The sequence below is a fragment of the Lepidochelys kempii genome, chromosome 5, assembly GCF_965140285.1.
Source record: "Lepidochelys kempii isolate rLepKem1 chromosome 5, rLepKem1.hap1, whole genome shotgun sequence".
NCBI classification, from domain to species: domain Eukaryota; kingdom Metazoa; phylum Chordata; order Testudines; family Cheloniidae; genus Lepidochelys; species Lepidochelys kempii.
In genome coordinates, this window is record NC_136384.1 from 6,155,946 (window position 1) to 6,177,865 (window position 21,920).

At 41.3% G+C, this 21,920-nt stretch overlaps 1 protein-coding gene across 8 annotated transcripts in view; it reads left to right on the forward strand.

Annotated features, from left to right (window-relative positions):
• Positions 1-21,920, forward strand: part of KIAA1328 (KIAA1328 ortholog) — a 284,448-nt gene that overhangs the window by 228,865 nt on the left and 33,663 nt on the right. For 7 of the 8 annotated variants that reach the window (XR_012158833.2, XM_073343413.2, XM_073343414.1 and 4 more), the window contains one exon: positions 2,487-2,595. Coding sequence is in view for 7 of the 8 variants with exons in the window: in XM_073343413.2 (XP_073199514.1) it covers positions 2,487-2,595 (109 nt within the window). In the remaining variant the exon portion in view is untranslated. Of the gene's footprint in view, positions 1-2,486; positions 2,596-10,112; positions 10,190-21,920 lie in introns of all 8 variants that reach the window. The other variant, XM_073343415.1, reaches the window with a different exon arrangement.

The following is a 21,920-nucleotide window of genomic DNA, read 5'->3' on the forward strand; positions in this document are numbered from 1 at the left end:
ACCTGTGACACAGTTCCTCCTCTGCCTTGGCGGGTCCTGCGCTTATTGGCGGATTTGCTCACCTAAGAGGTTCACAGCAGCCTTCAGTTTGGCCACCTTCGTGGCTCAAATCTGCCATTCACTCAGTTAGCCTCATCACTGACCAGCATGGGGAAAAGGAACAAGAACAATCCCTACAGTCTCTGCTGATCCACCTAGTGGATTGGGGGAACAGGCCAGAGACCTTCCCCTTTGGTGGAACCCACAGTCCAGGTCAACTCTTCCGGTATCAAGTAGGGAGTTGGAGGGATGGTGGGAACCCGGGCCCCCCCCTACTCCGGGGTCCAGCCCAGGGCCCTGTGGATTGCAGCAGTCTACAGTGGCTCCTGTAACAGCTGTGTGATAGCTACAACTCCCTGGGCTACTTCCCCATGGCCTCCTCCCAACACCTTCTTTATTCTCATCACAGGATCTTCCTCCTGATGTCTGGTAATGCTTGTACTTCTCAGTCTTTCAGTAGTTCGCCTTCTCACTCTCAGCTTCTTGCTCCTCTTGCTCCCAGCTCATCGCACGCACACCACAAACTGAAGTGAGCTCCTTTTAAAACCCTGATTAGCCTGCCTGACTTAATTGATTCTGGCAGCTTCTTGATAGGCTGATTAGAACTCCTGCAGCCAGTCTGCCTTAATTGTTTCCAGAAAGTTTCTGATTGTTCTGGAACTTTCCCTGGTTACCTTACCCAGGGAAAAGGGACCTACTTAACCTGGGGCTAATATATCTGCCTTCTATCACTCTCCTGTAGCCATCTGGCCTGATCCTGTCACAGACCTTACTATCTAAACTCCAAGTTTTCATAAATAGCTGCCTTAGACAAATCCTTAATATCAGATAGAAGAAATTACAAAGAACTCTGGAGGAGGATGAAACAAACAGATAGGACAGAAAATTATGGAACGAAAATAGAGATGGCTAGGACATACATGGAGGAGAGACAGGCATTGAGCTGGAACCCCCAGGACAAGAAATGATGAGGTAGACGAAGGATAACATGGGAAGACACAGTAGAAGCAAAAGTGAAAGCCATCAGAACGACACTGGAAAACACCAGCTCTGCAGCAGGAGACCAGCAAAGATGGAAGGCAGTGGCGAAGGCCCTGTTTCCTCATGGAATAGAAAGGTGTAAAAGAGAGGAAGAGAGAGACTGTTCTGTGAACCTGTTTCTAAGCACGTTTTATTCAACAAGGGCAAGCAAGAGGTCCCCAGTCTTTTTTTGTGGATGCACCTTTTACCATGGATGGTGGTCCCAAGTTGCTGGGGCACCTGGTTAACATGCATTGCCATGGTAATTTTAAGAATTCTTTGAGCAGTAATTAATTGTTTATTAAGTTGGGGATTCTTGCCACTCAGTGCTAACACAGTGTAGTAGAGTGAAGCTGGAGGAACTTTATTCTTTTTTAAGCAACCACCAAAACGCTAATACAATTTTTCTTACGATAGGACTTTGTGTGTGTGTGCGTGTGCGTACATATTTGAACCCTCAGAACATTTTCAAATAATGTTGAGTCTCACTGGCATCCAGAAAACTATGAAAATTCAGTATTAGCTGAAATTCCATCATTGATTTCTCATTATGATTTCAGCACATATGACAGGTAATATTACCCATTGTTCAGAAAGCTCTAAAATACTTAGGTGCAATGATGATACTTAATAGTCAGGCTTCTAATTTTTGCTGACACTTGGTGGTTGTCACATATTTAATGTTTGGTTAGGCAGTGTTTAGTGCTGAGAGCAGGGACACTTGCAGTCAGAATGTATAGGAATTGCCATGCAGGATTAGACCAGTGGTCCATCTAGTCCAATAGCCTGTCATGTATTCCTAGCTCTGCCACCAACTTTCTGTGCAGACTCACTTAACTTTAATTTACCCATTTAGAAATAATCCTTACCAGTAATCCTTACCAACTTCACAAGGGTGCTGTGGGGAGCTAATCATTGTTAGTGATGCTCTAATGAAAGGCATTGTAGTAAGCTAAGTGCACAATGTTGTTACCTTTTTGGGAGGGAAGGAGAGAGGGACAGACCAAGAGTTTTGTGGTTTGGGATCCATATATTCTCATGGATATAGTTAAAAAGAAGACAAGGAAAATGTAACTTCTTGTGGAAGCTTATGAGAGCTTTCAACTAAAATTGGTACGGTGGACATTCCAAGCCGTGATGGCAATGCAAGTCTGTCAAACTTTGGAAACATGGTAGTAATGTACAGACTGCAATGGATGGCATATTATGAAAATATCATTCAACGTGATCCTGAAAATGTATTTTATGCACAGCACCTGTCAACTGGTAACAAATCCTTTGGTTGCTGTCTCATTGTATATACAGTACCCTGAAGAGTGGCACAACTTTTGGGCCTTATGTTATGTAATAATGCAAACAGTGAAGGACCTGTCCAAAACTTTCCAGCCTCTAATACCCAGCTTGATTACCTCTTCCCCTTTCCACAGGGACAGCGTCAGGATCTAGAAAGGATGCAGCTACATCTCCTGTACTGACAGGCAGCAGAAAAGAGCTTGTAACCACAGCCACATCACCAATCCAGCATGACACATCACGGTAAGCTGCTGGGTAATCTCTGGTTTAAGATTCTGCAAAGGCAACCATCATATTGCCCAAGATGCAGGGAAGTGGCTGAGTTTCTGTGATATTTCATGTTAACGCAAGGTGGATAATATAAACTAAAAACTGCCATGTCCTTTGACATTTATAGTAAGCCTTAAATTGCTTGTTAGAATAAGAAAAGCAGGAATATGCCAAGTTCTAATGTTTTAATTTTAAATACCAGAAGGTATTTTAAGTTCCAAGTCCTGACATTAAATACATTTGTAAATAGTTTAAAGGGATGGCATTAACCCTGGTTAGGTTTTAAATCCACTTGAAGATTTTAATACCCCTCCCCCTCATATTTTTCCAATGACATTTCTTTTAAAATATTTTGTAGAAATGTTATTTTGTGTTTAATGACCAGCTACAAAATCACATTAAGTCAGCAATTCCTGATTATACTATACATCAGCTATAAAGGCTTTGGGAGAGCAGCATTATCCCTCTTATTCCAAAGAAAAAGAAGAAAGCTGAATTGTCGTTACCCTTGTTGGACTGAAAAACAACTTTGCCTTTTTGGGGGATTACAATTCTAGTCGTGAGTATTTAAAAAAAAATAAAAAATACACCCCACGCTTACACTTTGTTTCAACAAAATCTTTAGTTAAACTAAATGAGTCAGAGTATGGTACTACAGGAATATACAATGTTATAGAATACTAGTTTGATTGCTCTGTGCAACAGATGAATAAAATGTACGACACAGTTCACAAGAAGAGTTAAAAATTACTTGAAGAAACTAAAGGGCTTGGCAGCTGAATCAGTGTTTAATTTTTTTTTTAACCCAATGGACTAAATTCTGTATCATCCCTACATTCTTGGTAGAGGCTGGCATTTCATTTCTGTCTTCTGAGGGAACTTGTGACATATAATAGGTGAAAAACTATTATTAATATTACAAATTTGTACTTATTCAGTAACGTAAACAACATTTTTTTTTCTTTTGGAAAAAAAAGGATGATATTTCTGGAAGGATATAAAACCTAGACAGATAGAAGGGTTCTGCTTTCCACAACTACATGTTTAAACAAAAGCACAAAACTGCAATAAAGCATTATCTTCAGAAGCCACCATTATCTAATGATGAGTGTCTGTGAGATATTGTTGGGTATTTTCTAGTGACAATTTAGAAACAAGGCTGAAACTCTCCTACAAGCAATGAGGAGAAGGTATAAGAAAACTATACTGTAGAAAATTATACTGTAGAAATCAAGTCGTACAGAAAAAGGAATCTGATTGAAAACAAGAGAAGGTCCATACTAACCGCATGGGAGCATAAAATAATCATTGAGATATAACATTAAAAATTATGTCACATACAGGAAGTGATCAGTCAAATAAATCTAATTAGTCAATCGTCATATTAGTGAATAAAAAAATCTGACAAATTCCAGGCTTCTCTATGATCTTTGCTTTTCTCTGTCTCTGTTGGTACTTGTGTAAGTGTAATTGACCAGGTTAAACAGCCATGTTGTGCTTTTCCTTACTCATGGGCTTCTCTAATTGAAAATGGTAAATGGACAAGTGTTTCTGTGGAGGCCTAAAGCTGATTTTATTCTTCACCAAAAAAACCCTGCATGCATAGTCTAAATTTATCACTGAATGATTACAAGCTCAGACTGCAAGTTTAACTCACTAAATTAATCAATATTGAGAATTATAGCTCTTTTGTGCCACGAAAGTTAAGGGTCTGTCAGCATGTTTTTTATAATCCACAATTTGAGAGATTAAGTTTAACTACAACCGTTTTCTTGGGACTGAAACTTGCTGTACAAAGCCTGAGCCTAAGAACATATTTAATTAATCTGCAGTAGATGTAATCTAATTACTTTTCACTATTTAAGCTTATAGGGGCTAGATTCAGTTCAGGTTTATGCCAGCCCTAACTAGCATAAATCCTGGTATTGGGCAGCTACGGTAGAAAATCTGCCAGGAGCAAGGTGTTAGAAAGTGTCTGCAACCTCCCTGCCAATGAGGGGCACAAGGTTGCTAGCTCAGCTTCAGAAAATGGGGGATGCTGGTTGGATAAGTAGCTATGGCTAGGGTGGCTAGAAGATGTGCTGGTTCTGTAGCCTCTCTTGGTGGTGTTCCAGAGGAGCTCTCATTGGGTCTTAAATCTACCTCCCCTGAGAAAGACAGAGTGATGGTACCTCCTGCCTTCACTGTGAATGAATCACCCCTGGGACAAAAAGGGTGGAGTGAAACTGGCGGTAGGTGTTAGAAATAGAGGTGTTGTGTTTTGAGATGCTTAATAGTCTTAATTCTAGATGCCCAAGATTTGTCTTCCAGAATGAACATTAATAAACTACTTTTAAGGGGTATTAGATGGACCCTGTTTCGGTATCTGAGATATTGACATCGGAAAGTAGCTCACATGCATGCCTGCCATGACACAGCATGGTGTGTTAAATTTAAACTACTTGCAAGTCAGGTGTTTGCATCTGTGCAAATGTCTCAAGGTTTGGTTCACAGCAGGTATGGGAAGCTTTTCCTTTGCATATCCTGAAGTTTTTAAACTCTGGTTGATGCAGGCTTGGCTTTCACTGCAAACCCATAAACAAGGTTCAGGTTGGGCAGACTCTAACAAGGGGCTAGTGGCCTTATTGGAAGAAGAGTGAACCCTGTTCCTGTCCTAAGAACATAATTTCTCTGCCTGCTGTAAAGTATCATCCTCTCAGGTGGCCAGGAGTGACTGCAGAATCTGTTCACTCCTCTCACTCCCTTCTTGTTTTCCAGAGGCAAGACAGTATTTTTGGCTGTGACCTGCAAGGAAATGTCAGTAGGGAAGGAAGCCCTGAAATAGAGGCTATGACCTTTATTAAACCTCATATCACAATCCTAATTTTACATTTTCCACTAAGGTATTGTCTACACGACAAAGTTTTGTTGATGCATCTTACGCCAACAATCAAAAATTGGTATAATTGCAAAGCTTGTGCATATTCACACAATGCTCCTGTCAGCAGACCATATCCACAGTTGGTGCTCTAGCATCAACAAAGAGAACAGTGCACTGTGGGTCGCTATTCTACTGTGCTACTCGCCACCTTCTGCGGCTAAGAGTTGTGGGAAGGCGGAATGGATCACCATGCATCATGGGTGCGTGCTCAATGTCCCATGGTGCAGTTTTTTTCATCCCATAGAAGCATAAAAGATTAGGGTTGGAAGGGACCTCAGGAGGTCATCTAGTCCAACCCCCTGCTCAAAGCAGGACCAACCCCAACTAAATCATCCCAGCCAGGGCTTTGTCAAGCTGGGCCTTAAAAACCTCTAAGGATGGAGATTCCAACCCCACCCCCTACGTAACCCATTCCAGTGCTTCACCACCCTCCTAGTGAAATACTTTTTCTTAATATCCAACCTAGACCTCCCCACTGCAACTTGAGACCATTACTCCTTGTTCTGTCAACTGCCACCACTAAGAACAGCCTCACTCTTTGGAACTTCTTTGGAACCCCCTTTCAGGTAGTTGAAGGCTGCTATCAAGTCCCCCCTCACTCTTCTCTTCTGCAGACTAAGCCCAGTTCCTTCAGCTTCTCCTCATAAGTCATGTGCCCCAGCCCGCTAATGATTGTCATTGCCCGCTGCTGGACTCTCTCCAATTTGTCCACATCCTTTCTGTAGTGGGGGGCCCAAAACTGGATGCAGTACTGCAGATGTGGCCTCACCAGTGCCGAATAGAGGGGAATAATCACTTCCCTTGATCTGCTGTCAATGCTCCTACTAATGCAGCCCAATATGCCATTAGCCTTCTTGGCAACAAGGGAACACTGTTGACTCATATCCAGCTTCTTGTCCACTGTAATCCCCAGGTCCGTTTCTGCAGAACTGCTGCTTAGCCAGTCGGTCCCCAGCCTGTAGCAGTGCATGGGATTCTTCCTTCCTAAGTACAGGACTCTGCAATTGTCCTTGTTGAACCTCATCAGATTTCTTTTGGCCCAATCCTCCAATTTGTCTAGGTCATTCTGGACCCTATCCCTACCCTCCAGCATATCTACCTCTCCCCCCAGCTTAGTGTCATCCACAAACTTGCTGAGGATGCAATCCATCCCATCATCCAGATCATTAATGAAGATGTTGAACAAAACTGGCCCCAGGACCAACCCTTGGGGCACTCTGCTTGATACCGGCTGCCAACTAGACATCGAGCCGTTGATCACTACCCACTGAGCCCAATGATCTAGCCAGGTTTCTATCTGCCTTATAGTCCATTCATCCAATCCATACTTTTTTAATTTGCAGGCAAGAATACTGCTGCGGACCGTATCAAAAGCTTTGCTAAAGTCAAGATATATCATGTCCACCACTTTCTCCATATCCACAGTTATCTCATCCTAGAAGGCAATCAGTTCGGTCATGCATGACTTGCCCTTCGTGAATCCATGTTGACTGTTCCTCATCACGTTCCTCTCCTCCATCATTCTACAGGCGTCTGACTGTGTTTCACGACATTTTTCTATTACCCTTGTTTACTGTGCACCCACCATCTCTGTCTGAAAGGATGGATGCTGCATTGCTTTCTACTTTTGTGGTCACTTATGAATGCATCGTGGCTGGTCATGCAGTGTATAATGAGCACCCAATCTGAAATGGAATCAGAGGTGCCTTACATGCTGTGTGATGTGGGAAGAAACACCACTAGATTTCTTTTGGCACTCACGGAGCAGTTGCACATTGTGGACTGTTGCTTTTGGGCTTGGGAAACAAGCACTGAGTGGTGGGATCACATCATTCTGCAGGTTTGGGATGAGGAGCAGTGGCTGCAGAACTTTTGGATGAGGAAAGGCACCTTGCTGGAACTGTGTGCAGAGCTCTCCCCAGCACTGGACACCAAAATGAGAGCTGCCTTCTCAGTGGAGAAGTGCGTGGCGATTGCTGTGTGGAAGCTAGCAACTCCAGACTGCTACCGGTCAGTCATGAATCAGTTTGAAGTCAGGCAGTCCACTGTTGGGACTGCATTAATGCAAGGGTGCAGAGCCATTAATCGCATCCTCCTACGAAGGACTGTGACTCTTGGCAATGTGCATGAAATAGTGGATGGCTTTGCAGCAGTGGGATTCCCTAACTGTGGCGGGGTGATAGATTGCATGTATGTCCCAGTTTTGGCCCTGGACCATCCTGCAACAGAGTACATTAATAGAAAGGGGTACTTCTCTATGGTATTGCAGGCATTTGTGGTCTTGCAATAAAAAAAGGTCCTGACTCGCAGTACCACCAGATGACTCTGCTGTGTGGTCTGCATTGTCCTCCAACTCGACCTCCTCATCCATGACTTCGTTCTCAGGGTTGAGTCCACTGTCTCCAGCCCCGTTGAAGTATCCATGGGGCTCTCGGTGGTGGAGGTGGGGTCACCCCTGAGGATGGTGTCAAGCTCCTTATAGAAGCGGCGGGTCTTTGGTGCAGCACAGAGCAGTGGTTTGACTCCCTTGCTTTCTGGTACACCTACCTGAGCTCCTTTATCTTGACATGGCACTGATGTGTGTCCTGTTCATAGCCTTTATACAACATGCCACAAGAAATCTGACTATAGGTATCAAAGTTCTTATGGCTGGAGCAGAACTGGGACTGCACAGCCTCCTCTTCCCACAGTGCCAGCAGATCCAACAACTCCGGTGTGCTCCAAGCGGCAGAGTGTTTTCTGCATGGAGCTGCCATGGTCAGCTTGAAAGATGCACCATGAGCTCTCCACGCTGACTTCTGTCTCCACGCTGACTTCGGTCGACAAAACTAGTGTAGACAAGGCCTAAGTGAAGGGATTCAAGAAGGTTCTACAGTAACTAGGCCTCAACTCTGATATAACAGACCTCTGAGCTCAGCAAAACAAATGGCCTGTTGCAAAATAGGTTATAATGGTTATAAGTGAAAATATAAAGTCAGACACTTTCTTCAGAAGCACCAGTTGTGCAGCTGGCTCTGTGCAGAAAACTCCTTCATTTGCACAGATCCCCACTGAAGCCTTTGGGATACTGTGAAGGCTCAGGGGTGTCTCCCATGCAGATGCAGTGTCAGGGTCTGACTTGGTAAGTCCTAAGACAGTGCCAACCAGTCAGACGCAAAAAGAAGCTAGGAGGTTTTGAACAGCATCGGAGAACTCTGCTGAAATGCAGTCTCTTTCTCTCTTACGGCAACTAAGTAAAATTATTTCTGCTGAGTTTAGGTACAGTCAGATGAATTTAAGGGATTGGGTGATAACCTGGAGTTTTAGTATTAATCCTACATTTTCTAGCTGCAGCTTTAAATCAGGCCTTTAATGCTAATTGAATGTTTTTGAAGTTGAGTTCCTTTTAAATCACTTTTATTTCAGTGTCCAAAAGTTCTTGCAACCTGTACATTAAATAACACCCCATCTATACTATTATCAGTTAGACTACAAAGGCCTTTTGGAATTTTACCAACAGATTACATTGTGTTAATTTGTGTTTGGAGGGATTATAAAAACAGAATTACTTACCCAATTGCCTAACACATCTCACATGAGGAAGATGAGTATTCAGGGACGTTGCAGCAAATTAATATTTGATGTCAAATGTAATGCACAGAGTATATTTAACAGTGCACATTGGCATGCTGTACAATCGATTCATTATACTGAATACTTATGAAACAGTGATGTGAAAAAGCATTAACTTAGCATATACAGTAGCTGCTTTTGAGATGCAAGTGCCATGGATGCCTAAATGTGTTTCTGCTCTTAAAATGTTATTCGGTACTAAGTTCTTCCTTCTATAGAGATCTTGTAGAAGCAAAAACTTCTGAAGGAAAGGAAACTTTTCTTTCTTGGTATCAGACACAAATTAAGATTCAAAAGGAGAAAAAACATCTGCCACTCCATGTCCAACTTGTAACCATTTTAAGGAATTAAGAGGGTGTGTGGAGAGGGGCAGTGAATGAGGTGGTGAACATGATAGGAAACAAGTTTTCTCTGTTCCCTGAGGAGAGCTAACAGCACGAAAAGTCCAATATAGTTGCTTATGCGAGTGATAAAACCAGACACTGGCAAATTAATCTCTCGTATTCACAGTGTAGGCTGTTAATTGTTCTCTCTGCTGGCTGTCGATATAATGTTAAATTTTCATTCCCCATTCAAGATGGAAAAAGTTGTGGCTGAAAATGTTAACATTTGCATTTTTATTTGTTGATTTATTTAAAGGACAGCCTCTCTTACAGCAATCCATCACTCAGTGACACCCCAAATATGAATAATGTATTGTAGACTTGTGGTTACAATGTGTAATAAGTGCCAGAGACAGTAGAAGAATGTTAACTATGTTGCAAATGTAATATTTATCGACTCATAGTTTATTGCTTTCGAGGTTCAATAATACTGGCCATAGGACATTAATATCACTTATCTCGATTTTAGTTGGGCACCTCCGTATGTAGAAATAACCCATCTATTTAAAGCTTACAAAATAAATGTGAAAATTACAACACTTTGTAAATAGTACATTATGGTTTACTTTACTTAGATCTTGCAGAGCTCCTTTTCTGACACCTCATTTATTTGTATCCACATTGATTCCAACCCAATCAGTCGACCCAAATGGTAAGCACCTTGACTCTCTTTATTCAGGGGCTTTATGGAGTGGATGAACTATGTTGAAACACAGATTCTGACCTAGACTAGATTTGGACCAGGTCTCTACTTCTGTTTCAAAGCAGTTGGAAAAAGGGCCATAAGTGAATTTTCTGTTGTATTTGCTTGAAAAGGCAATGGCTGAGATTGTAATGCGGATAATTTGCCTCTTGATAATGCATGCATACAAAATCTGTTTTTGTCTTTTATCGAATCATAGAGATGGAAACATCTGATTAGGTCAACAATTTTTATGGTGTAAAATTATGTTTGGGGACACTATGGGGGTGTAAATTTTAAAAAAATCAGGCAAAGGAACCAAGCAATTTTGGAAGGTTGGAATTGGAAAGTCAGATTTGTTTTCAAAAAACCAAAATGTTCCTGGTTTAGTAGGTAAAGGGAAAAAATGAACTGATTTTTGCCACATCTTAGATATGCAGCTGTAGCAAACTGATATGCATCATCAGCTGCATCTTCAGTATTTGCACCGCCATGCTGCTTCTAAAAAGGTTGGAGACGGGGGAAAGACCATTCCACATCTGCAGTGTTTATTAGTGTGGTTAAAATCTTTAAACTCCCCAGGCCAGATAAACATAGATGAGAACCTGAAATTGGAATAAGAAAACAAGTTAAACAGTGGGAGATTTGTGACCTGGGGCTGAAAACAGCCATTATCCTAGGAAACATACTCTTGGGAGACCCTGGAATTGGGTTTAACCATGAAAATGCCATGCGTAATTATATTTAATGCTGTAGTCACAGGCTTAATTGTGAAATGGTATTCTGTACAAATACCTGAGGTTATCTAATTTCAAACATGAATGGAGACTTTATTATTTTTGTTATGAGTACAGAGAGCACTTGCTTGTACTGACAACTGCTTGGCGATGGCAGTTTTGTTGTGTCCATTGCAGACAACAAAAATCCCACCAGGAAATTCTGACTCCCAGTGCAAAAGGATTAATGTTAATTAGTAACTGTCAGCTGTAATTGTCACCCTCATCAAAATGCAGAATTATGTATTTCTTAGTTATAAATAACCTTTCTAATTGTACTTGATGTATGCCAGTTTAATCAAAAAGTACACTGGCAAACAGGCAGATATTTGCATTAATCTAGCACTAGATCTTCAAGTTTTTTTGATCGTCTTTTATTCCAGACTTGACTAGCTGGGGGAGGACTATTACAGCTGTATATTCCTTAAACGTTTTCCCCCTATTCAGCTGTGTGGATCTGACAGGATTTTATATTAAAATGAGTGGAAATGTCTTTTGGGATTGTTCCGTGCAACAGAAACCTTGTCAATTTTTGAAGTAGCTGGCAAGGTTTCCATCACTCAGTGGTGTGACAATAAGTTGATTATGGTTTGAAAGTAATAATAAGCAAAGGAAAGTAGAGTACAAATCATATTACAAAGCTGACTTAACCCTTTTGGTCTGCTTCTTAAGATGACACCATTCTTATGCACTGTATGTTTCTTGCACTGGCCTTTCCTACTCACTCCAAATCCCATGTTAGGTCAAAGGTGAAAATCAGTTTAGTGGTTTCAGTCTAGTTCCCATTTGTGTGTGTAACCAAACAGCTGGCGACTTAGAACAATGAAACAAAGAGAAGTACTCCCTGTCCTCTGGCTCCTCCCCATGCTCTGCTCTCCTCCAACATCAAAAAACCCCATTCCGAAGCAACGGCTGCCTCTCTAGTACCGTCCCATCTTTCTTCTTTCCTTCACTGCCTTTCCTGGCTCAAGTTCCTCTCCTCCAATGGAGTTCTGGATCCTCACCCACATCACTCCTCTCATCTAGGTTTCTCGCAGTCTCTACTTGGACAAATTTTAAGGCCGCTACTCCATCCTCCTCCTCTTTGACTTCTCTGGTGCCTCTGGCATTGTCAGTCGTACCCTCCTTCACTACACCTCATCCTTCTTCGGCTGTGATGACAATGTCCTCTCCCGGTTCTCCTCCTAGCACCGTGGCCACTCCTTCATTATTTCTTGGTGAATCCTCCATGCTTTTTTCAATTGCATTCTGTCATCCTGCATTTAGAGGGCCAACAGTGAAAGATTGTGCAGGAGGAGCTCAAGCTAAATATCACTCATGTTCAAAGGTCTGTGAAAGATGCTCCTACCAGGGAGAGGAGATTCTGCCCCTACGGTCCAGCTGTGCTCCTGAGAGATCCTACTCTTCCTCCCCCATTTAGCTAGGTAGCAAGGGCCCTTGGGACCTGCAGCTGTTAGGAGATGCCCAAAAGAGAGTGTGTTCCCTGCCTATTCCGGTGTGGACTCACTGCTCCTGCCATCCTTACAGTAGAAGTGCTCTAACTTTGTAATAAAAATAATTTGCCATGGATAGCAATGTCTTTCACAAGGGAATTCAGGGGGAGGGGAGATTGCTGACGTAGTGATGAACCATTTTGCTCTGTTCTTATGTCTTGAAATCCCCAAACCCCATATCAGCCAGATAGTAAATTACACATTGCGATACTTAGTTTCACTCTCTTTTGAATAGCAGCACCACAACTAAGCTCATCTATTTGTATTTTGACTTCCTTTATCATATTTTAATTATGAATTGGTAAGTATGAAGGCAGGGCTAGTCTAAATGCAGCATGACCACAGGACTGATGTAAAAGAAGTTTAAGTAATTTTTCCTGTTATGAATCATTGCGTTCTAGTGGATTCTTAGAGAGTGAGCTCTTTGGTGAAGAGATGGGATGTGTGTACAGCACCTATCACAGGAGGGCCTGATCCTGATTATGTCCAGGGCTACCAGAACATACTTGATGATGTTAACAAAGGAGGTCTGAGAGAGAGGTGAGAGTTGCCCCTGCTGTGGCAAGCCCCTCCCAAGAGTGACATCATCGATGGGTGGGAACAACAGAGTTTAAGGTGAAGGCAATGTTTCCAATGCTTGAGATGGCCACTGGGCCCTTCTCTACCACCAGGTGTTCTCGTTAGCTGGGACCCACAAAGCCGCAGATGAAATTTGAAGTCTGATTTTAGAATTATGCTGATGTTTGCTGATGCAGGGAGCACACAGAGGTGCTGCCCATTGTGGTTCCCTCTATCCCTCCCCACCCAGTTGTGACATCAAGACTAGGGCAAAACTATGCTTTAATAACAGGTGGAATTACATACAGGAGAACCTCAAAGAGTTACGAACCCTTCAGGAATGGAGGTTGTTCGTAACTCCGAACAAAACTTTGATTGTTCTTTCAAAAGTTTACAACTGTGAACACTGACTTAATACAGCTTTGAAATTTTTACTATACAGAAGAAAAATGCAGTTTTCCCTTTATTTATTTTTTTAATAGTATGTTTAATGCAGTACTGTACTGTACTTGCTTTTTATTTATTTTTGTCTCTGCTGCTGCCTGATGGCGTACTTCTGGTTCCAAATGAGGCATGTGATTGACTGGTCTGTTCGTAACTCTGGTGTTCATAACTCTGAGGTTCTACTGTAGTGGAGATTTTTCTGGGGTAGGCATTTGTTTTGTTTGGTTTTGTAAGGATAAGTTTAGCATGTGCTTCTATTTGGCCACATTAGCCCCTTGTCATTTGATTGCTCTTATGAGGGGGATATTCCTTGACAAGTAAGAAAAGCAAGTAAGCAAGTAAGAAAAAGCATTAAGCTTTCCTTTTTCATAGGTAGTCATATATTATATTAGTCATATATTATATTATATTATATTATATTATATTTCATAGGTAGTCATATATTATATTAGGTCTTTTATACTTGGCTGGGCAACTAGAGATGCCTTGAAGCAATGAATGAATAAAAGTAGGTGATCTTAGTTACTTGAATAATCCAGGCCAGGTGTTGATGGCTCACCATGAGGGCAAAATCCTCCCCAATGAAGAATTTCCAGAGAATAACAGAGATTGTAGGAAATATAATAGTGTCTAAATCAGGAGAAATTTTCCATCCTCCTAACTTTAAAACAAAGGGGTGGGTTTTTTTGGGGGGGTGGGAGGGGTGGGGGACTGTCTTTTTGTTTATTTATTTGTTTTGGTTTTGTTTCTCAGTCTGGTTTTACTTCCTTTAGTTGGTTCCTGTAGTTAGTGTATCCTCAGTCTTTGTCTATGGTTCTTAATAGGACGGAGAATATTTTGGGAAATATGCATTCATCTCTTAATGTTCTTGGGATAGAAGTATCTGGTGTGAAAAAATCAAAATCTAAAGTTCCATATGCTGACGATGATGTATATCAGGAATAACGTCACTGAAGAAAATGAAGTTACACTAGGGCCAAATGACAAGAGAATCAGGCTCCAACTCTTCAAGAAAAAGATAATGAAATAGATACTAAGAATACATCTCTGCACACTCAGACATCCGCTATTATTCATGACAATGTTGCATTGCATAGCATGCTGAAAATCTGGAGAACTGTTTAAGGTAGTTAAATCTTTGTATTAGATGCTTCCAGTGTTTCTTGAGGATTGAATCATACAACATGTCTTCCAATGCTTGGTACAAATTTGAAGGGAACTTTAGGAATAGATGAGAACATAGTCCCCGTTAGCCCCACCTCCAGCTGTGGCAAGGAGATTTGTTATGTCAACTTGTGGTTGTTCTTTGTTTAAGCTGAATCCATCAATTTCCACCTCAGGATGTGACTGATTCTGTTTCTCTTCCTAAATCAGATGGTCCTATTCAAAAACATACACTCTTGGGTAAATTTGTTTTTGTCACACACTGTGACTGGGGTTCTCAAGTTATCTCATCAGTATTCAGTTGAGCTTCTTAAGCAAAACAAAATATCCCCTCCTCCCCCCCCCCCGATATCACACATTCCACATTTAATCGCAGACACTGGTTTATCTCATTATTTCAGGAACTTAGATTACTGAGTGTAACATACACGCTTCTCTATCCTTGTCAGTTCTGAGGTTTATGTAATAATAATTCAGATGTATTTTATGATTCTGATCAGTTGGTACATTTTTACTGAAGGTCACAAAGAAAAAGTAAAAACTATTGTTTTTACTTTGACTGCTCTGGAAACAATGTGATGACTTGGAAGCACAAATATAAAGGAAAACAAAGCAATTTACTAATTCTGATTGTTTAGTTTCTGCCTGACACGGAGTACCTTTGTGTTTTTTAACTAGCACACTATCTTATGTTGTTCTTTCTCCAGTGGCTCTTACTATTCATAAATTTTAGAGGACTTTATATTAATGTAAACATGTCTAAAATAGTTAGTGAGAGCAGCCTCCTAAAATGTATATGTCTTGAATAGTTTAATTTTTTTTTTGTAAAATCAATAAATTTAAAAGCAGAATTCCAAAGTCACCTGTAATATTTCCTGTGTGTTTAGGGAATCTTTCAGAAAAGGTTCTCAAAGACTCTAATACTATTATACTTTTAACTTTCATTTTTGCTTAATCTGCATTGAATCCACTTTTACTACTTAAAACCAAAATTGGGTTTACTGAAACATTTCAATTTTGATGATTTTTTAATAAAGATGTAGAACTGTAATCTAATGAAATTACTGGAATGAAATGAGTCAAATTTTTAAAAATGTAATAAGCTGAAGACTTGAAGATTTTATTAAATGTGTAAAAGGCAAAAGTAAGTCACATTCTTCTGTACATTTCCCCATGTGTTCCGTCTCGGATCAGTAGAGTGAAACATGCCATGTCAGAAATGACCTTTGCACCGTTGTACTGACTTTTTCAGGTAAATTTCCAGAAGGGTGAGTTCTGCACACAACTCACATTGCCAGTAGTACTTGTATTTGTAACTTCCTGTGCCTGTGATCAAGAGATACTGCTTTCAGCTGAGTAGTAGTGCTGAATTCCAATTTTATTCCTTACAATTCAGAGCCATGAATGCATTTTGTAGGGTGTTTGTGTGTCTGTCAATCTATCAGATATCTCTGAAACATAACTGATGAGCAGCTTTACAATTTGTGACTTTGGAAACATTTTTCTCACTCTTGGAAGTAAAATGCTTTCTACACTGTGCACATTGACTGATAATTCAGTGTTGCACCAGACCAACTCTTGAACCCATGTGTCTGCACATGGATCTATTGGGAACTCCCTGGGAGCTTAAGGTACTGAGCAGTTTGTTCCAACAGGGGGCACTGTCTCAGTTAAGGAAACCAGGATGTACTCAGTATTCCAGCATTCCTTTCCTTTCTGACCTGTGGCTGGTGAAGCAGTTCCTGCAAGGATTGCTGAGCATCACCCCAAGTGCCTTGCATCCCAATTCTTGCTTGATGCTTTGTAATTGTTGGGTGTATCCTTATTCTCATGCATACACTTGGAACTTGAAGACTACACTCTTGCACCATTTTTGGTAGACTTGAAGGATTCAGAGTCAAAATAGCAGACTGGTCTGATGAGAGAGACCCCAAACCTCAAGACCCTTAGGAACAAATCTCCTTTTACTTGTTCCCCAATCGTATCTTACCTCCTAGATTTCCAGATGTGAGAGAGTAGTATGCCATTTCTTCAGTATAACATGGCAATTAGATATGACAGTGATGGGTACCTCAGAAATGCCTAAATGGGTAGAACATATAGCCCCCCCTTTTAACTGTCCAAACATTCCCTTGCTTCACCTCTTTATGTTTTGTTATATGGACTTTTCAACAGCAAGCCATTTCTACTGGGGCACAAACCGTAACATCACACGACACTGACTTTCCTCAAACCAGAAGATTTTTGTGCCAAGGTTGTAACATTGTATCATTACTTCATTGTATCTGTGTGAAATTTTTAATTTCACGCCCTGCAGACTTCACTGTCTTGTGTGCACTCTTTTCATGTTGTTGCATAGAAGGGTAAGTCCCTGGGTCGCATTCATTTTGTTTTGGTTTTTGAGGTTTTTTTGTAAGTTAAAAGATCTGTTTCCTTTGAGTTTTCTGTATAAAATTAAGTGGGCATTGGTACTAGAAGAACATCCATTAATTATTCATTCAGTCTTTGGCCTCTGCTGTTGCTACCAATAAAGTTGTCAGTTGTGGTGGTTTTTGTGGTGAGAACACATCAACTGAGCCTTGCCATTTCATTTTAATAACCCATCACACAGTAGCTGGGAGCAGCTTTTGGTCACTTCCAGCCTGGGTTGGATTCAAATAAGCAACCTGGAAGTGAGCAGCTTAATGTCTCTTGAGGCACTCAGATCCTTACTTAATTTTTTTGTAGCGTATCCGTGATACCAGGTAGTGCGTGACAGAAGTGCAGGGTATCGACAGGTGTATGGTTTTAGAAAAGTAATCCCAAGGAGCCCAAGAACGCCTTTACTAGTTATTGCTGGGAATTAACAGACTAAAACTTCTCTTCCATACCCATCTGTTCAGCTGCAAAAAGCAGGTATTTTATCTCAGTGTGACACCTACCACCTGTGTACAGTTTTTGAAATAGGTTGTTAGAATGTAATGCCTACAGCCCAGGGGAGCCTGGCGCAAGTACCCTACACTCCAGGCTTTACTGCTGGCTTGTTCTAAGGGTGCCTTATAATGCCATGTCAAGTCTGCTGGTCTGTTTTGCCCTATCGTGAGTTCTTATGCTCACCATGTGACTCCTCGCTAGCCCTGTTGTGTCCCCCTGTGACTCCTTTCTAACACGCTGACTTACACTGTGCTGGTGGTATCTGGTTGATTTCTATGGCTATAATTATACCTCTGCAGCCCAAATGGAGAGGAATGGAACTGCCTTTAGTCCATAGTCCTGTATAATAGAGTACACATCTGAGAGTTTGTCAGAACTTATGTAACAGAATGCTGTTCCTCTAGGGGTTCTCTGTTCACTGCCACAGCTCCAGGCCATGTGGTCTCCAGTGGGCATTAGTTTAGTTCAGACACTTGCTCTAAGGGAAAACTGCTGGAGGCACTAAGATCAAGTAAAGAGCTGGAAAGGAAGAAAATTCTCTGTTCCAATCCAGCCAATTAAACACAAATGGTTTCTTTTGGTAAGTCACATGGAAGTCCTTGTGCCCCTCTCAGCCCACTGGAAGGTGAGTAGAAGAGTGAGGGATGGGATCTCACTGAAAAGCAGCTGCTGTCTGAGCTGAGTTTTCCTGGGTAAATTAATTATTTTTAAAAAGTGTGATTGAGCCTGAAGCACACATCAGATCCATCATCAGTGAGATGTAGCATCACAAGGAACATACAATCTAAGGGCCCTATCCAGCAAAGTGCAGAACACCGTCACTTCAGTGGAAGTTGAAGGCACTCTGCTCCATGCAGGATTGGGCCATCTAGCACAGATAATACACTATAGACACACGGGGCCTTATTCTCCACTGCATTGCTCCAGTTTCATACTAGTATAACAACAGTAACAATGATGAAGTGACGCTGGTGAAAAATAAGGAGCAATGCCGGGGTGAATGACACATGTGATGTACTGTGTGATCAGGAAATGGGTTTATCAAAAAGCAGTACCTTCTTAATACTCTTTGCTTACTACTACACTCCATACAGTAATTCCTCAAAACTTCTAATGCATTGTTTAAATCTGGTTGGTTTCTCACCATGTCTTTTGTTTGTGAGTCTCCTCTCCTGCCCCAAATTCCATCTGAGGTGTACCCAGCCCATTAATTGAAAATACCAAAGCATTCGTTTTCTGAGTACATACTTTTATTTTATATCGAGGTCTTTCCAGCATCCAAGGGAGCACTCTTCCCACTCCCCTGCCCTTTTTTGCCCTGTTCCATGACAGCTGACTGCTAACATAAGCATGTGTGTGACTATCTCCAAGGCTGCGCTGTTCCATGGATCTGAAGCTAGAAGATGTTCACTCTTACTTCCAGTGTGTAATTCTAAGTGATGGGTTCTTATCAGGGTTACCTAGTTCATCCATCCGTTGTCTATTTCTGTTCTAAAGACCAAACAGCAATAAAGTTGAAAACCATGTGGCATTTTGGACTCTTAAGTTTCAGACAAAGCATTTATGAATTATTTATGCCGAATGTGTTTTCAGTACTGTGCAGCATAAAATGGAATGAATGTGTATCCAGACCTGCCCCGAACTCTCCAAAGTGCATGCTAATAGAACGATAACCAAGCATCACTTCTGCCCTGTAAGATTTAGAAGGCAAGCACTTTTCCTTTTTGTTTCATCAGTTCTGTTCTTAATCCATGTCAGTTTGTCAACTTGAAGTTCGGCTATTAGTTTTAAAGTACAGCTTGCTGAGTGACTTTCTGTTACTTAAAGGCATCTTTAAGTGCCTTTTCCCCTGTTCAACTGGAGTTAGTGTCTGCAAATTTTACTTGTCATGCTGGCATGGAGCCATGCTAAATTATGCTTTAATTCACAATTAATAGGAAGTAGCAACTGCGCAGAGCAGCAAACCTTTCACTTAAAGTGGCCATTATACCAGATCATGATTCCACAGAATGATTAAGATATTGAAGAATAGTTAAGATATCTTTAGATTTCCAGACATTTAAAAGTGCTGGGCTTATTTAAATCTTTTTAAACCTCCCTGAAACAGCTCTTTCCACAAAGCCAGTAACACAGGACATTATATTATCGCAGCCTAGTGTTTATGGGTATCTGAATTGTGTAATCGTAACTTGTTTTTTAGTGATGTAGCTGACAGGGCAGAGATAATTAAGGGAACAGAAGGATTTGACTGCCTGATTCCACTATAAAACACTCTCAAGTCACAGCAGAAGAAATTAAACTGTTCAGCAAGAGGAAGAGTAGTGTAAAGCACCGGTCGCAGTTTGTGTTAGTTTAGGTGTTCCATTAGACTATATATAAAATATTTCATGGGGCAGGGGGAGAAACTTTCAGATGACACTTCATTTTCAATTGTGCTGGTATAAAAAGGTAAAAAGGCTGCAATACTTATGCACCCTAACGCAGAAAATTAAGACATAATAGGGAGAATCCTGGCTCCACTGAAGTCAATGTCAAAGCTCCCATTGACTTCAGTGTGGCAGGATGTCGCCCTATGTCTATTCAAGATCTGCATCCAGATCTTGTATCTCTGTATAATGAGGTCTTAAATCTTGCCCAGCTAATAACATTTCTTGCCCACAATGGTTAGACATTCAGTGAAGGCTCACAGTTCAGTGACTAAATGACCTAAGACTGCACAGATCTTCTGATGACTGTACCTGTTGAAGCAAAAAAGCTGATTTATTATTTCTGTGGCTGGCTAAGAATTTGGACTGAACTTGTGAAGAAAGGCAGAGTGTTAATCCATGTAAATGATGATTAAAGTCAATGGGTACTGCATGTGCCCAGCACCTCTGAAAATCGGGCTGTTCTTATATAGGTGCCATTAAGCAAGCACATTTGGAAAATGTTAGCTAACACTTTGTAACCTGTATGAAATCTTTTAAAATGTGATGCTGAGGTTTTTTTATTTAGCATCCTTAAAGTTGTAGGCACTGTTCAGCGAAGTAAAAGGCCATCCCTGCCCCCAAAAAGATTGGTACTCAAAAGAGAGAGAGAGGGACCATGAAAAGAGAAGCCAAAAACAAAGGAAAGGACGGGGGATGGACAAGGGTTACATGTGTAAAATCATGAGTGAACATTGGTGCTTCTGCACCTGGTCTGTCTGCTCAGTTCTTATTTTTTCTAAACATTTATTTCTTAATGGCTTAGTGAGATAGAGATTGACATGGGGGAATGACTGGTTGGGGATAAGGTTGTAAAAGCAAAACATTGGTGAGAATGAGTCTGTAAGGGTGGCAAGGAATGGAAAATGAGAGAGATAAAGAGGGGATGAAGGAATAGATGAGATGTAGAAAAGACAATGGTAGCTTAGTCTCATTTGGAACAGTGAATGGTGAAGCCCAGTATGAAAACAACTTGCTGGGGTGGTGTTTACTGCTCTTCAGACAACTTGCTAAGTACTCTATGAAGTACAAAGTAGTATTATTAAATGTTTATATTACCGTCAAGATTAGGGTCCCATTGTGCTAGGCACTGTACAAACACACGCAGTTCGTACCATGCAGAACTTTCAGTCTAAATAGACGAGAGAATGCATATGGGGAAAAGGACAACTCAAGCAGAACGATCACTGAGATGGTTGCCAAACTCCATGTAAGTCCCACTGTTTTTTGTCTGGTTTGTTTTTATGTTTGAGAATGAGGGCTGGGGTGAGCAGGAGATGGGAGGAGTTGAGTCATAGGAGCAAGGAAGTAGAAAAACAGAGAAAGGGGAGGGAGGACATGAAGGGCGATAGGGAGGAGATGCAGTGCTCTTTCCTGGTTAAGTGAAAATGACAATGGGTCGTTTGTTACACCCGGGGAAGTGGTAGCAAACACTTTCAGTAATGACAGCCAATTGGATGCTTCCTTAGGGGAACCAGTGCTGAGCACCAAGAAAAATGAGACTGACTAATCAGCTTGGACCCAGGGCAGAGGTCTTTGGGACACTCTGTTGAGCCCTTTGTCCTTTATTGCACTGATACTGTTCTGTCTGCAGTGGGCCAGGAACATACCAACACCACTCAGCCAGTTTCAGGATCAAGGTCTCTTCAACACTCCTATTGATGGGGCAAACCCTTCAGCGTGATAAATGTGCCAAGCATGGCCAGTTCGGTTAGCCAAGGGCATGACACTATTATAAAAGTCTATTTCTTCCCTCCCTACTCCATGCCTGATCCTGCAAAGAACTGTTGTCTCTGATGGGATTGTTATTGCCAGTGACCACACTGAATGTGAGCTAGTGTGTCTGTTGGAGTTGTGTGTCAGGTTTTATGGCATACAATGATGTATT